The 17,113-nt window shown below is 39.4% G+C and overlaps 1 protein-coding gene across 2 annotated transcripts; it reads right to left on the bottom strand.

Moving 5' to 3' along the window:
• Positions 1–354: 354 nt before the first annotated feature.
• On the bottom strand, positions 355–16,369 carry slc35a3b (solute carrier family 35 member A3b). 2 transcript variants are annotated; one of them, XM_042497621.2, is made up of 8 exons: positions 16,099–16,369; positions 9,465–9,714; positions 9,096–9,238; positions 7,606–7,728; positions 7,299–7,473; positions 3,189–3,307; positions 2,928–3,061; positions 355–1,819 (listed from the first exon to the last, which is right to left on the bottom strand). In XM_042497621.2, the coding sequence occupies exons 2-8, from the start codon at positions 9,670–9,672 to the stop codon at positions 1,726–1,728; spliced, it is 996 nt and encodes a 331-aa protein (XP_042353555.2). In that variant the 5' UTR covers positions 9,673–9,714; positions 16,099–16,369; the 3' UTR covers positions 355–1,725. The 2 variants fall into 2 exon arrangements, with proteins under 2 accessions (XP_042353555.2, XP_042353556.2); XM_042497622.2 differs by lacking the exon at positions 16,099–16,369 and having other exon boundaries at positions 9,465–15,534.
• Positions 16,370–17,113: the final 744 nt, after the last annotated feature.

Below are 17,113 nucleotides of genomic sequence, written 5' to 3'. Positions count from 1 at the left end.
TCACCTTGCTGATTAACCTTTTATTTTCTTAAAATTTGTATTTATTTTTTACCATGTTTAGGGCTGAAATCAAACCAATTTGCTCAGGTTTCCAATTTTTTTAAATGCTTGTGAAAGGTGTTTGAATGCAGCACAAGAAAACTGATGTCCATCCAGGTTTCAAAGGGTCAGCTGGCCTCCTGTCATTTTGCAAGTGCCCTGGGAAAAGCAGGTTGATTCTCACTGATGCACATTATTTTGCAGTCGGCTTCTGCAGATAATCTGGACGAAGGTTTCCTGTGTCATGGCTATGGTTTGTCCAGTGGGCTCGTACTGGGTTCAGTCCAAGTCCCTGCCTGCCACTCCTCACAGGAGTCACATGACTCATCCTCCATCTGTGCTTCTCTCCAGGTTCACGCCTCACCTTCCCAATCTGCTTGCTTGTTTTCTCCCCTGTCTGTCCCCCCTCAGCACACACACTATCTCCATCTCCATCCAAATACACTTTGAGTCCACAACTATGCAAAGATAATCTGTGACTGTAAACAAAAAAGAGAGAGAGAAACTGGCAGAATATGAGAGATGTGTATTTCTGTTCACCTGCCTTGATCTCTGTTTTTTTATTTTTCAGGGTTGAATAAAAACTGCTGTTGTAAATGTACTCAGAGAGGTTAAAATAGGTTATATTGATTCAGTGTGTCTACATTTGTCGCGGCACCGCAGCTCATCCAGCCATCTGTTGCTATAGAGACTGGTTTGGTTTTTCAGAGTGCACTGCAACTGGAACTGAAAAAAAGACAGTTCAAAATATTCATGGGTGTGCCTGTGTGCATGCATTAGTGTGTGTGTGAGAGAGAGAGCGTGCACACGTACACACTCGCAGCTCGGATGTGTCCATTCATTTCACTTTGAAGTAAGAAAAAAGATCAAGGCAGAGCTGGTTGTTTCAGCACAAAATGCTTTAATTTATTCATTTGTTCTTGTAAAAAGACTTTCATTTTTGCTTTTAAATAACAGTAGAAGGAAGTCTTTCGATATAAATACGCAGACTGAGCAGCAAGGTCAAACAGTCATATGCCATCAAATCTCATCTCATATAAAAAAAAAGAAAATTCAGCATCTTTGACCAAAGGTAACCCCTCCTCTTTGCAGCAAGCTTGCACCTCATTCCACCACTAGATGGAAGCTACAGCGAGGATTTTCCTCTCTTTGAGGCGGGCACTGTCAGCACCATTGATACTGTTCTGTTTAGTAAACATACCCCATATCCCGTAACACATAAATACATATAAATTATATAGAACTATAAAATATCCATGAGGCTTTTTATAATCTCCGCCTGATCCCTGTAAATATCCCTCACAGTACGTTCCCATGGGATCATTCTGTCATATAGTGTGTTAGTTTTACTGCAACAATGTTTGTTGATATTGAAAGTTAGTGTCACTGTACTCCTGTTAGTATCTGATAAGAAAACCCTTTTAAAAAATACATATATAAAGCAAAAATGTTTCATATTATTGACCCTCATCTTTTGTGCAAAGCAGCATTTTTCCAGAGTGACGGGGACATGTGCAACCTGAACCGTCTCCAGCTGTGGTTGTTTGGCTGTAACAGATTTTTATCACATTTCCTGCATTTCCACATGCCAAACTCACTAACACAGTTCACAGAGTCCTGCTCTTGTCTGTGTCGTGTACCGCTCGTCACTTCTGTCAGGTAGTACACTTCACAGAGGTATCAGTTTTACACTTTGATGGCGCTGCTGCTGGCAGGTTTGCGCTCGTAGCTGTAAAGAAATGTGGCAGCAATAACCAGCACTGCCCCCAGGAAGAATACACTGAGGCGGGAACAGGACACAAAAGAGAGAAAATAAAGAGGCATTAATATGGAACTGATTAAACAAACATTGTTTGCTCAGCTCATGTCATGTAAACAAGACTAGAGTCTACAGCTCTTGCTATGTGATGTTGTCCTTGAGGGTACAGTTCAATCCCAAATCAAAAAATCATATTTTTACTCTTACCTGTAGTGCTATTTATCAGGGGCGTGTCTAAGGAGTGGCCACCCCTAAAGTCTGACTGGACACCCCAGTTGCAGTTCCATTATTATAGGCTATCTGCCCACTCAGTTTGAACTGCTTGACGAATAAACTGAATTTTTGTTTAAAGGTGCAAGTCAGTCTTAAACCTGCGAGGCAGTAATGTGCCAGAGTCGTGTGTAGCCTGCCAAAAAGCCACAGAAGAGGAAGAAGATCTGTTTTGTTTTGGAGTGGAGCCTTGGAGCAGAGCTTTATGTTACATTTGTGTAGAGTCACTCTGTCGTGTTGGGATTGGTAGGTCGATTTATCTTTGAAATTAAATTCTAAACAAGAATGTAAGACACTGCAATGTTAGTATTTAAAGTAGGTATGGGAAGTGGAGACAAAACTGGAATATTAAAGCTATGCCGACGCATGTGCCTGCAGCAGTGCTCGCACTTCATGCCACCCCTGTATAAGTCAGTGCCAGACTTGGGCCACCCCAGTATCATAAATGTCTGCACACGCCGCTGCAATTTATCAATCTAGATAGCTTTGGTGTGAGATGTTCGGCTGTAGAGATGTCTGCATTCTCTCCAGTACAATGGAGCGAAATGGCACTTGGCTTGTGGTGCACCAAAACAATCTAGATTGAAAACTAACACTACAGGTTTTTGATCTTGATGTGAATTTTATTTATTTATTTTTTATACATTGAACAAAATGCTAACCATAGCATGATAATATGAATGTCCATACACATTTCATGGCAATTAATTGAACAGTTGATGAGATATTTCCGTCTTGACCAATGTGGTGGACTGAGTGGATTGCTTTCTTTAGAGCCACACCACTAATATGGCTATGAAAAAATATTTATATATATATGAAGCCTTGTAGGAGTGTGTATGAGCATGTGTGTGTTTACCTTGTAGGGTTGAAGTCCTCCAACAGGAAATATGAAATGAGTGTGGACACGATGATGGACAGAGAGGTGGCGAATCCTTTGAGGATGTTGTCTGCATATTTAATGACTACTGCTACGACCAACCCGCCCAGAGCCTGCAGACAGACAGTTTCAAACATGAAACACAAAGACGAATCTGTACAAGAACAAGTATATGAGCATGGACACCAAATGCATTTCAGTGACAATTTGACAGAATGAAGAGAAACATAATGACCACACCTGCAAGACAACGACTGTGTACGTGATGGTGTTGTAGCCCTGAAATATTCCCAACTGTCTCACCCTCTGGCCGTCATACACCATCATCCCTATGAAGCCAAACACAAAGCCGAACAAACCTGGAGGAGACAAGGAGAGAAGACAGTACAGGTAAAAAAAAAAACACTACAGGTACACTGTCCAATTTTGAGATTAGGAGCTATTTGCTTCCATAATTTATCTCCTTTTAGACTAGTGGAAAATAAAAGTGCAAAATACACTTTTAGGTGTTTTTAGTTCAGATTTATTCTAGAAATATATGGGGGAAAATGTATTTAGTTAGATAATGCTATATTTGCATATTCAAACATTTCAGAAAAATTGCAATATTAAAAAAAACAGTAATATACCAGGGGGTAGCTTTTATAGCGATACCTAAAAGTTCAAAATGTTGACCTTTTCACCTGTGCCGTTAATATTTATGGTATTTTACAATCTATATATTTGAAGGATGTTTCATCAAAATGAGTTTTTCTCATACTCTAAATCAGAAATATCCACCTTAATAGTACATAAAAACACCAAACTTTCCAATTTTATTCCTATTTTTATCCTGAAGTTTTTACAGAAGGGTTTGTTTATATATCATTCATAGTAGCCTGATTTATATGACATTTTGTGTTGAAAATCACTGTTTTCTAATGGCTATTGATAGTATTTTCTTATTCTTATCCTTTCTTATTTCTCTGATGGAGTGATAAAGTGATAAAGTATACAAATACAAAATTCTCTGTCTCTAAACCTTTGACTCTAAACCTTTGACTCTATTATGTCAACAAAATGAAACAAGAATTTTGAACCCAGCTTTATCCAGTGTTTGCATTCCTCTTCTGAAAATGTATATAAATTAGTGCATATTTAATTCCATAACAACAATTTGCATATTTAGACATGTCATTTCAGAAAACGTGTCATACAAAAAAATAATTGTCTTCATGTAAGAAATCAAACTAAAAAACTTTTACCCTTTTCATCTGTTTACCCTAAAGGCAAAAACAAACATGATGGGATGGAGCCATTGGCTTAGCTACAGTTTCAGACAGGTTGTTACAATCTTTAGCCACATTTTAGTCTCCAGAGTTGTTTCATTACACCTGTTTGCCACTAGAGGTCACCATATTTGAGGTTCCAGTGATTTCATAGAGGCTCAACAAAGTGAAATGTTTAAGATTTACACGCACACTCGTAAAGGAGAGATGTTATTGTTTTTATGTCTGACAGGTGTCCCAGGCCCATAAACTCCTCCTCTGCCCTCCAGCTCAAACATTTTTGTGCATCACATTGTTAAAAACGAATGCACATGAAAAATCTACACACACATACTGTCATGTTCTCAACAAACACACTAATCACACATCAACTGCTTTCTTTGTGAGTTTTCATAATGCTTACTGAGCTTGAGAAAGGGTGAGAAAGAGCAAAAGAAAGTCTGTGTAACCTTTTAACCTCTTCCTTCTGCTCTGCTAGTCGTAAAAAAAGATTCATTCACACAAACCTCTCATTAGCAAGTGAGAACATAAACCTAACATTTGTTGTTCTGTCTCAGCATTTTTTGAACACAGATGTCTTTGCAAATATATGTGATGATGCTGCAAACCATAACAGTCAAATCAGAGGAAGAGAGGAACTGATTAACTGACACAAACACAAACATGGGCGGATTATGAGTCAGTGGGCCCCAGGGAACGAGAAACTCTCTGTTGCTGATGTTTTAGATCTTGTAGTTGTCAGCATCTTTTTGTGATTTGCCTCCTCTGTGGTTCCTTTGCATGTCTTGTCATTCTGTATGTCTTTAAAGGTAAATATGTTTTTACTTTAAGTATTTTTTGGTCATTTTGTTGGGCTTGAAATCATTTTGTGTCTCTTAGTTGTTCTGATAGTAGCTCCTTTGCATGTCTTTTTTAGCTGTTTTGTGGTCAATATGTTTTTTCCTTGAGGTGTCTTTTTCGATCATATTGTGTCTCTTTGTACTTGATTTGTGTTTCTTTGAGGTATTTTTGTGTTGTTTTATGTCTTTTTTGTAATTTTGTGTGTCTTTGATGTATTTTGTTTCTTGGGTTATTGTTTTGGGGGTTGGGCCTGTGCCCGAAGGCCATGCTCTCAAAGGGAAAATCTGATTGCTGTTTTCACCAACTGTGAACTTCAAATATATCAAACAAGACATAATAGGAGATGCTTTTTAAATATCCTTACCTGAGAACATTGTTATTAACATAGAAACAATTCCAGGTTTTAGGAGAAAGTTAACAATGGCATTTTCTATGTTTTCCATATTTTGCATTCTTTGGGGCAATACTTGAGCCTTCAGAGCTTGAGTTGTAAGCCATTTAATATCAGCCACTTAAAAAATGTTTCTTTTCCTGTAATCTAGTAACATAAAATTATGCCTTTGAGTTTCACTATCACAGAAAAACCAGTTTCATTGCTACACCTAATGCTGGCACAATCGACTGCATACTTCAGCATGAATAAAATCAGCATCCCCATTCCTTGAATCAGCCTTTAAGGAATACTTAATAATTATTTGTATATCAATGACTCACCCTCTGTTACCTTCAATTCATAATGAAAACTCTATTTTTCTTGAATTGCTCCACGATGAGCGAAGAATCTAAAAAATGGTGAACATTCTGGATGAATTAAAGAAAAAGGGGGTCAATTCAAGGAAGCATGGGCCGAGAAATTGATATATGAGTTATTATTTTGTAAATGAAGTATTCCCTTAAAAAAAGCACAGTAAGGTCACTTGTGTAACACTGCCATTCTTATCTGTGGCATCTATGGGAGGAGGGCCAGACTTAAAAAAAAAACAAGCAACAAGAAAACATGCAATGACATAGAAATAACATTTTGAAATGATCATTAATTCACACAACAGTATGAGTCTGCAATATTTATGTCACAAACAATATATACAGTATTTAGTATCACATGGGGTGTATAATTTGAGCTACTGCTGCAATAAAGAGGCACAACAAAAGAGTAACGGACAATAGAGGCTTGCAGGTGGAGATAATTAGAGCCATGCTGTAAATGTGACTCACTGTTTTTCTAAATAATGTAATTTTCAGAACATTTTTCATTTATTTCCTTCTGTGTGCATCTGCACCTCCATAAAGATATGAACGGGTCAGTGGAGTGTGCCTGCCAGTAGTAGGTGTGTCAGTGAAACAGTGCTCTTTGTCATACTGAAATTCAAAGGTATAATATTTCTTCTGTGTCATTAGAACAGGAGGAGATACATTTCACCTGGCTGAATTTCTCCTTTTCAAAACAAAACGGAGTCTTATACAAGAGTCAGTCTGATCCATCGACTACATACTGATTTATGGACATCATTATTATCATTTTGCATGTAATTTGAAAGGATACTCTTACAATTGAGCCTTTTAACTCCATAAAATTGAGACAGTTTAACAAAGAATTGTGAAAATGAAAGCAGTTTAGGCTGAGGTATCCTGATTTTTAATCCCAAGTACAGGTCAAGCTCCAAAAACAATGAATCCTAACCCAGGGTGATTTTCTTCAGACTTTGGGAACCTCTCTCTAGAGGAACCAAGGACTCGACTCTGAGTAGCACCCTCCGAGTCGAGTAAACTCTTTAACACTGCTCACTTTTAAAATATCAACCCAATTGCCCTAATAGATGTTGGCATTGTGTGATTGGGTACAATCCCAGTTTAACAGGTCAATAATAATAACCCATCAAAACACCAACATTTAGGTTGACATGTTGTGAAAAATCCCTTTCACCTGCTGTAATTTTTCAGTTAAATGTTTTTTGTGGGCATGACATTTTGGAAACTGGTCTTGCCTCGGCAAAGAGCTAGAATTAAGAAACCATTTGGAAAATGAAAAAACATTTTATCACTTCATGTTGAAATTGAATTGATGTAGGTGCTAAAGGAGTATGGGTTAGCTTAGTGGACACACGTCAAAATCAATTTCACGAAACACATATGCACGCATGCACATGCGCGCACACACACACACACACACACACACACCAGGCTCAGGACTCAGGACATATGGTCTCATCTTTCCAAACAAACAGAGGCCATGGTTACTTACCCAGCTGTATGTTACGGACCCACACACTCTGTTTAGTCTCCTTGAGGATTTTCTCAAAGTAAACACCAGCGAAGCCGCTGGACACACAGGCCATCAGCACAGCCATCAGCCCCACAAACTGGGAGCCTGCAGTCAGGATCTTCTGCTCAGGGTCACCCTCAGACTCTGTGGGCCACTGGGGAGGTTAAGACACTGATCATCACATACAGGGACAGACAAAGGACTAAACATCTGCATATGAGATTTATCTAACAGCTGTTTTTTTTTAAACCATCAGGCACTTTGCAGCTTCAGTGTGTGTTGGTACCTGCACTAGAGTGACTCCAGCCATGAGGAAGAGGAGGGAGAGCCACTGGTAGAAGCCCAACCTTTTTCCCAGCATGGAGACAGAAAACAGCGCTGTGGTGAGGATCTTCAATTGGTACGTGACCTGTATGGAGCACAACACAAACACACCACTAATTCCCCTTTCCCACCAAAATTAGTGTGTGCACGTGGGTTTTTCCAAACACTCGTAAACCAACTAAATAAAGGCAACAGACTACATTCCTATTGCCACTGAACAACATTGCCACATCAAACGAGTCAGCCTTTCTGTTAGCTGGCGTGTGTTTGTGTGGGTTGTTTTGTTGGTGTGTCTGTGTGATGTCGCGGACAGGCAGGAGAACAGGTAAACAGTGGACAGCAGCAGAAACAGAGATCTGTGGAAACTTTCCAGGGATTTCTTCTCTCTCTATAACTCTTACTTATTCAGTCTCTTTGAAACTTGGTGCAGATGTATGTGGATGTATGTGTTTTAGTGCTGCTTAGGAGGAGACAGACAGTAGTTAGTGACAGCGCGTCATTGCATCTCAGTGGTTAAGGATCTGAAATTACTGCGTTCACCCGGATGTTGCATTCCCATCAATGCCAATCAGAGCCAGAGGGGATAAAAACTTTATCCCTTTACTGCAGAGTCATTTGACCCAGGTGTGAATACCGATCGTATGCATTCTAATTGCATTAAAAAGCCAGATTTTAGCACGTTTTGTGCAGTGAGAATGAGGCTTAAGAAAGCAAAGTAGTACTAACCATAGTAACATCAAACTCAGAAAAGTTGCTAGAGAGAGTACTGGTCCTCATGCCCACTTATCTTTAGTTCTTTGTGCCTCTCATGGGGGGTTTCTTTCTTCCAGAAATCTAAAATATGAGATTTCCTGAACAAACTCAAAGATTTATGGGCAACTACTGAATTGCCTCACCTTATTTTGAAATAGACACAAAATGGATGCATCCCATCAATCTTAGCAAGCACTTCATGGGAGGTGTAGTTGATGATAATCAAACACTATCTTATTATTTCACCTTTGTTAAAATCTGCAGCACTAGAATGTCCTGAACGCTGACTTATAAGGCAGGTATGAAAGTGTGTCAGGACTGGAGAAGTTTAACTGCCATCAAATAGAACTAATGGAGTTGTAGGAACCTTTAAGAATTACATATTAAAACAAAAAAAATTAACTTGGAAACTGTAGGGTCACTTTCTTGCAGAGAGTTAGATGAGAAGATCAATATCACTCTCATGTCTGTTCTGAAGCTGCAGTCAAGAGATGGTTACAGTGTCGCAAGATGTACAATAATTATCGTCTCTGTTCGATGTACGATCAATAATGACCAAATTCTCACAATGTGCGATAATGTGATAATTTTGAGACACTTAATATGAGTACAGAGCAACATAACAGAACAGAAATCAGTTTAATTTTACACACTCAAACACTCACACAGTGAACTTGAACCAGCACATTCATATGTTACCTGATAGGTGGCTGCGTCCAGGTTGGATAAGGCAACATAGAGCAGATTGTTCTGCAGTGTGTAGATCCCTGCAGGAATGGCCAACTTCATGGTCTCCACGGGTTTGTTCACAATCTCCTCCTTCAGCAGCCGAACACTGAAATCTGGCAGAGAAAGATTGTGTGTTGTTGGTGATTTAATCAAGAGACCCCCCATGGGGGGAAGAGACAAAGAGAAGAGACAGGTACTTGTTGTGGTATTAATTGTGAATTTGGGGACATCTAGTTAAAAATCTTGTACCCTGTAGTGCAAAATCTACACCTGTATACAGACTTAGAAGAGAAAAAATCAGAAAAGGCTTGTATCACCCTCCCCACTCTTTCAACTCACTGTTCTCCCTGAAGACGAGGAGGGTGCAGGCAAGGATCTTGAGCACCTCAGCCGACACCACGGCGGATGAGGCCAGGTAGCGGGGGCCGTCCTCCTTAAGGGTACGGGAGTAGCGCATTGTGAGCACCAGCGAGGTGGTCTGTACCACCAGCACGCCCAGAGACAGATACTTCAGCCTGGAAGACTGCGGCGAGGACACAAATGACATTCCGGAGGACTTTGTGCCCAAGTCAGCAGACAACCGAGAAGTCTTTGGGATGGACAGAAAGAAACAGAGACAGATTGAATGAGTGAGTTCAAATTAGATTCAGTCAGTCACTGCTTAGGAACACTGGTGCCACCTTTTTGCCTGAACGTCCCCAAAAAGTCCAAATAAGTAATTGTGGTTTAGGAGAAAGGGGGGGCACTCACCCCTCAGTCACCACCAATGGCCCAGTGCAGGAGACTATGGACAAATTCAAATACCTGCAGGTATAAGTCTGGGTACAAAAGGGCCCGAAATTTCTCCTGCACAGAAGCTTGACACAGGCTTTGGAGTGCTTTTGCTTCTCCTTGAGCCATTATGCTATTTTGTGTTTTTGAGTGTCTTTGAGGTGGTTTTGTGTCTTTTTTGGTCATTGATGTTTCTTTTAAGTCACTTTTTGTTATTTTGTAGTCACTTTGTCTCTCTTTGAGATCATACTTTTCTCTTCGAGGTCATTTTGTCTCTCTGTAGTTATTTTGCTTCTCTGTGACCTGAGAAGGCCTTCACTTTGGCCCTATTCATGACAAGGACCTGACATGGCCTACCTGCCCCCGTCTTTTGTTAAAAAGGTCCAACAGTGTCTGAATAGTTTCAGGCACCTGAAGAAGTTTGGCCCAAAATCCTCAGGAACTTGTACCAGAGAACCACAGAGAGCCTCCTGACAGGCTGCTTCACCACCTGGTGAACCTACCAGCTGCACTAATGGACTGCAAACTGCTACTACTACTAAATTAAAAAAAAAAAAAAAAAAAGATTTTCTTTAATGAAGCCTCTCAACGAAAGTATTACACGACTGTACTTGTATAACCAGGGTGAGACTAAACATCTCGTGTCTTGTGGTCAGTAGTTAAAGGGTAGTAAAACAGAAAGTCCAGCCTGAGGCAGAGTGGTGCGTCCCTGTGACCGGCCTGCAGTCCTGGAGCACATAAAACATCAGACCATAAATAAGACTAATGGGGACAGTGGGTAACATGTATTTAGCAGTCATCTCAACGTTAAAAACAGCTGTCATCTTCTCTATACTGAGTGTGCAAGTCTGTCCTCCACCAGCAAAAACAAAGTGCTCACTGTTTCTGTTATATTACATTCCCTGTCTCTGCTCAATAATTCAATTCAATTCAATTTGATTTATCAAGCCCATTATCACAAATCACAATTTGCCTCAGAGGGCTCTACAGCATATAATATCCCTCTGGAAAAACTTGTCAAAAAACCCCCAACCCTAACACACATGACTAATAATATTCATGTTCCTTATATATTCAAATCTAAACATTCAAAGTTTGTTTGTTAGTTTCCAAACTCTTCTAAAACTGTTGTTCCATGAGACCTGACGTAGGTTTTTGCATTATTACGCTACATAAAAACCTCCCAGCTGCTTTTTTTTGTGTGTTTGCTGGCAAAGGCAAAGCTTTAAAAATATTCTAAAAGTCATGTACACATAAACTTAAGTTTATTTTTTTAGGAGGTCTTTTTTTACATGGCTTAATTATGTTTCGCTGCTGCCCCCATCCACAACCAAAATGAGCGCACAATCACTTACAATGCCATAAGATGTCATGACTTTAGTAGTCTACATGTCTGATATCACTTTTACTGACACTGTTTGTATCTCATCTATTAGCCCTCAATAAAGCACACTGTCGAGTGTTTGGGTAATTATTAATTGTCTTTTAACTACGGTGTCCTGGAGGCTTGACGTGGACATTCTTTACTATTTTACTTTACTTATCCTTACTGAGGCATCTGTTCTCTGAGCAGCCACTTCCTGTTCCTCACCTCATCCAAATGCAGCCAAATCTAAAAGAAATTCCTGTGTACAGAAGGCAAAATATGAGAGGCAAACCACACCTCTGAGCGGGGGAGGAAATGAGGGACCTTCAAAACAGGTAAAACTGAACAGTGCGATTGGCACAGATGGATTGTTTGCATTAGTTATTAACTAGGCCCTGCGACCGCAACCACCTCTGTATCACTCCCACCTTCAGACAATTGTGTACCCGGACCTGACTGACAACAATACAGTTTTTATCTCACCACAGTTAACGCACGTCAGTGTTTTATTTTAAGCACACAAAGTAGTACATTTCACAAAAAAAAGAGAATTTGTAAATTTATTTTCACTACTGTGAAGTTGAGAGACAAAGTCCACTGAGCCGTGCCATAAAATAGTTGCATATTTTCAACTATGAAAGCCTATATATACTGCTTTAGTAAACAGGATGTACGACAAGCCACGAAGCCCAAAGAAGAGTTGACAGCACAAGAGGCGTGGTGTGTTCAACACACTGACCTCCTTATGTAGCAGCTCTGCTTTGCAGCGGGGCCCGGCTGCACAATCCTTCTCTGTTAGTGTGTGTCAATAAGTGAGTGTGTTCCCCAACAAGCTCTCCTCTCACTCTCTCGAAGAACATCTTTAGAACACTAACGACTTTCATTTTTTAGTTGCAAGCAATGCAAAGATCTGCACAAAACCGACTTCAGACAGCTTCAAGAACGCTGACTGTTTAACCTCTTAATGAACAGAATTCTTCTCGTGTGTCTCATCCTTCACAACCAAAAGACCTTTATTGCAAGGTTTCGTGGAGATTTCGAAGTTTCCAGAGATACTGGATGCATTAATTTACCTGCAGATGAACAGTAATAGAGTCTAGATGGTGTAATACAATTTTAAAAATTCCTAAGTTTATAATTTTGTAGATGTCAGGATGCAAACATGCTACATCACACAATCTGCTATCTGCATCAGTAAAACGGGTCACGTCAGCTCAAGCTGTTCACCATAGCAAGCTGGTAGAAAGTACATTTACTCAATCATTGTGTTTAAAAACAGTTTACATGTACTAGAGAATTTTTATTTTCTGCTACTTTACACTTCTATTCCACTACATTTCAGGAGGAAATATTCTATGTTTTGCTCCACTTCATTTATTTTACAGCTGTAGTCACTAATACTTCTGTACTTTTACATTGCTACTTTGAGTTAAGTAAACTGTCTGAGTATTTCTTCAAACACTTCAACAGATCACACACGGAGTGCCAAGACAACACAGTAATAATACACCATCTGCCCCTACAAGCTATTAGTTTATAATCCACCATGAGTCCCCCTAAGCATTGCTGTCAACACTAATTTCAGTCAACTGACCCCTGACCCTTAAATACAGTTATCCCTTGTCTTCGAACAGTCCTGTCACCATCAAACACTGCACACAAACTTAGTTAGACCAGGTTCTGTGTCAGGATCAAGCCGGACGCTGTGAACATGTGGGGCTCAGCCCAAACACAGGAGGCTACAGTAGCTGTATGCACTATTTTTCTAACATTTGTGGTAATAGAATATCAAAAAAACTGAACATAATTTGGTAAAAAGAAGATAGTTGCCAAGAAAAAGCGGTTTGATCCTTGAATGATGGCCAGAAACATATTTTGTAACGTCAAAGTGACCTTGACCATTGACCACCAATTTCTTATCAGTTCCAGTGCTCAAGATATTCTGGAGATATCATGTTTACGAGAATTAGACTCATGCAAATCACAGTGAGCTCGATTTTTAAACACCAAAATCTCTGCTGTTCTCAGTTTAGTCCAGGCGAATGTTTGTGCCAAATTTGAAGAAATTCCCTCAAAGCATTCTTGAGATATCACAATAAGAATGAGACACACGGACAGATGGACGGATGGTCGGACAACCCAAAATCAATACTTCTGACTACTGCGAGCTAAGGAATGAATGTTTAGCTGAAAAATCTGCTCCATTTGAATCGATGCAGTAATAATTGAGGCTGCTTCAACTGCAAATCAAGGATCCCCAACAATACCAAACAGTCTTCATACTCTGAACTCAATATTAGTAGCAACAGAAGAACATTCACTAATTTATACAAGATTTAAAGAGCATACAAGCATAAACAACATGGCCATATGTTATTATTTTACTGACACAAGGTTGAAGGTAAAAACCTAAAGGATTCAGGGCTTCTGAGAAAACATTCAGGGTAGCTCATTCTAGTGTAGCATTATTTTCAACTGTAGCTGCGCAGAAATACCAGGGTTACACATACTTAGAAAATGTGAAGAAAGAAAAAAAATAACTGTGCAGCAGAATTTGCATGTCAGCATTATGAATAAAGCTTTGAACTATTTGGTACAGCCCTATCTGAAACCAATATTTTCTCCTGCACCACAAGTGTGGCAAAGAGTCCTTATTTTCTTTATTTCCACACTTCATTTCCTCCCCTTTCCTCAGCACCGTCTGGTTCGTTTCACTCTTTGTTTACTCCTTATTATCCTGATTGAGCTCACCTGTTAACTCCCTTTTTAAACCCTGCACACCCTTTCTCTCACTCTTTTATTTGATCATTGCATGGGATGGCAGTGCTGGTAAAGTTTCTTTCTCTTTAGTTCTTTCTGTGCATGATCAGATTAACTGAGAACATTATTTATCCTTATCAAGATGGATATTGTTTAATTTGACTCCAGTTCAGTTATTGTATTTGTGTCTGTCAGAGTCACAACCCATGTGTGTTTGCTCCCTCATTTATGTTTAACTGCGTTTTTTGAGTTTTGGAAAATAAACCTTTTTTCACTGTCTGATCAGAGTTTGATGGCACAGAAGATTTGGCCGCCTACTAACTAATTATGGTGAGTATTTCATGTAAACCCGTCAGAATAAAACTGACTGAACTGTAGATCTATGAGTAAACAGACACAACTCAAAGCCACAAACATCCGTCTGATGTAGTGTCATCGCAAATGAGACTCCATCTGTCACAACATCTTCACAGACGAGTACACTTCCTTTTCCAGAAGCTGCATCACAGATAAAATATTTGTGGTGGTCTCAGGTCAAAGAGAGCGGTGCCTGTAGCCCTGCTGAGGGTGGGGGCGTCCCACAAGGTCTGCTTCTCCTTTGGGACATTTGAGACAAGATCTCAGTCTGATAATTCAGCAAGCAGGATAATGTAACATAAGAGAAACAGGTCAAGCTGCAAAGATATTGTAGGTCTAAACCAGGGGTCTTCAGTGTTTTTCAGGCCAAGAGCCACTTAGCTCAAACAGAGGCCCACTAGGGAACCCCTACTCTATAAAATATGAGTTGCATTTATGATAATTCTTTGAATATTTTTGGCTTTTCTCTAGTTTGCTCTTGCCTGTAGCTGCTTACACAGCAGCCATGGTAACATGGCTCGGTGCATTAGCCTCACTCTCTGCACTTTTGACAGTAGCTCACATGATCACACAAGGACTCGTAGGAAAAAGCCAAGTAGCAACCTCCAAGGCTGAGAAATGAATCCAATGCTTAAGTACCAAAGACTGCAGTTCATCCAGTGGCCACTTGAGGCTGGCTCATAGACAGTTTATCCCCACAGACCCCCATATGAAAACGCCCAACTTAACATCAGAAATACACATTTACAGCCTGGTACAAAAACTGTTTTTCTCTATAGCTAACTGATAGTAACCATACAGTAGCCTATTATCATTAATGTTGTCACAGAGCCCCTTTTGAAGACCCAGGGTCTAAAGTTAAGTGCTTCGATTTTGGGCATTTGCTAAGAATGAATGATGTTTAAAAAGTCTTTCACCTGAGGGGCCACAGCTAGTGACGTAGACCTGTGGAGAAATCAGAGCTGATTAAGGGAGACATTTAATCATTTGTTTTAATGGGAGTTCACTTGAACAAATATTGAACCTCACAACAGTATCAGGATGTGGATCCGTTGAGAGAAGCAAGTGGGAAGGAGTGAATGGATGAATCAGCCCTCATATCCAGTTCAGCCATTGAAAACCTGAGCAAATTGGATTTATTTCTTTAAAAAAATGGGGGGAAAGGCAAAGAACAACTTCAGAAGAAATGACAAAAAAAAAATTGAATTAAAATAAAATAATTTATTTTAAATTACTGAGGGGGGGCATGGGAATAAGGTTAAAAAGAAAGAAAAAAAGAAAATCAAGGAAATGACCTGGCAAAGTGTCTAAAATATGTGCTCTGTCCCAATATTATTTTTTTCGCCATTTTCACTAGCTTTATGGAACACTTCTTGCAAAATTGATCGTTACATTTTATCCCTCGTGTATGGAAAAAAAAAAGCAATACAATCTGCCCGTAAAAGTGATGCTGATCCAGGTTTCAAAGGGTTAAAGGCTCTCCTGATTTAACTTCTGCTGCTGACAATAAAGTTACATTTACTTACACTGTCCCTGAAGGGGTCCCAGACTTGAGCGGAAAAAGAGGTAGTAGGAGAAACCGACTATCAAACCTATAGCTTAACAGAAATATCTGCAGCCAGGGAAAGTTAACGAGCTTTTTCATACTTTTCCCCGTAGACTCTCACAGATCCCCCCTCTCAAACTCCCCATCATGCACTTACAGAGTCACACAGTTACCTGTCGGACTGGATCTCAGCTGAGGACGTGGATGAAAGTGTCCGGACACTCGCTGGACGGTCCTCTCCTTTCTGCTCCTCCATACATTTATTATACAGCTCTAAAAGTTAATCCGACCGCTTCTTATAGTGAAACATGGCAGACAGTATGGACTGCTCTCTGACAGCTGCTGGAGTTGGAAAATGTTATCTTGAGTACACAGACGGGACGCAGTCTCTCCCTCTCTACACTGAATGAACAAATCCACATGTAGCAGACTGACCACCAAACGTTTGGTGACTCCTGCTGGAGAAAATAAGTTAGGCCTATTATAAATGGCCTGATCGCTTTTTAACTATATAAACCAGAAGTACTTTTGAACTTCTATTAAAAATATACACGAAAAATTAAAAAATCTCAGCCTATAGCCAACCAAAAATATTGATGATAGTATGATATGATTGATAATAATGATAATTTTGTTGTTCACCAACCCAGCCTCTCACCACATTCCTCTCAAATTTGCCAGAATTTAAGACAATTAAGAAAACATGCTCACAACATCCTCATAGATGTTGTGAGCATGTTTTCTGACTGCAGGCCATTCAGTATCACATCTAAATATCTAGATGGGTAGGCTTGCTACTTCCAACCTTTTATTGTCTAATTCCAACAGTATGGCATCTTAATTAATAATTGAAAAACGACTTAATATGTTCTCTTTAATATCAATTTTTTTATGACTTGTCTTAGCGATACATTTTTGTTGTAGGCTAAAATAAGTTGGTATAAATACATTTAGGTTATACCGATTAAATTAGAACAGGGGTAGGACTAGACAAGCAGTTTATGTCTTGTTACTCCTTTTTTGATATGACATGTAAATTTATTTTTCTTATTGAAAATCTTTTATGTTCACTTTTGGTTATTTATTTGGTTATTAGTTTATTTTACATGTAGGCCTACATATCTATATTATCTTAATATTTTTTTTAAATGGTCAAAATTAAGTATATTAAAATTCAAATTCAAAACA

Source organism: Plectropomus leopardus, chromosome 12 (genome assembly GCF_026936395.1).
Source record: "Plectropomus leopardus strain MGB_pleo_1.0 chromosome 12, ASM2693639v1, whole genome shotgun sequence".
Taxonomy (NCBI): domain Eukaryota; kingdom Metazoa; phylum Chordata; class Actinopteri; order Perciformes; family Serranidae; genus Plectropomus; species Plectropomus leopardus.
Note: the sequence above shows the minus strand (reverse complement) of the source record. Positions and strands in the feature narration are given on the sequence as shown.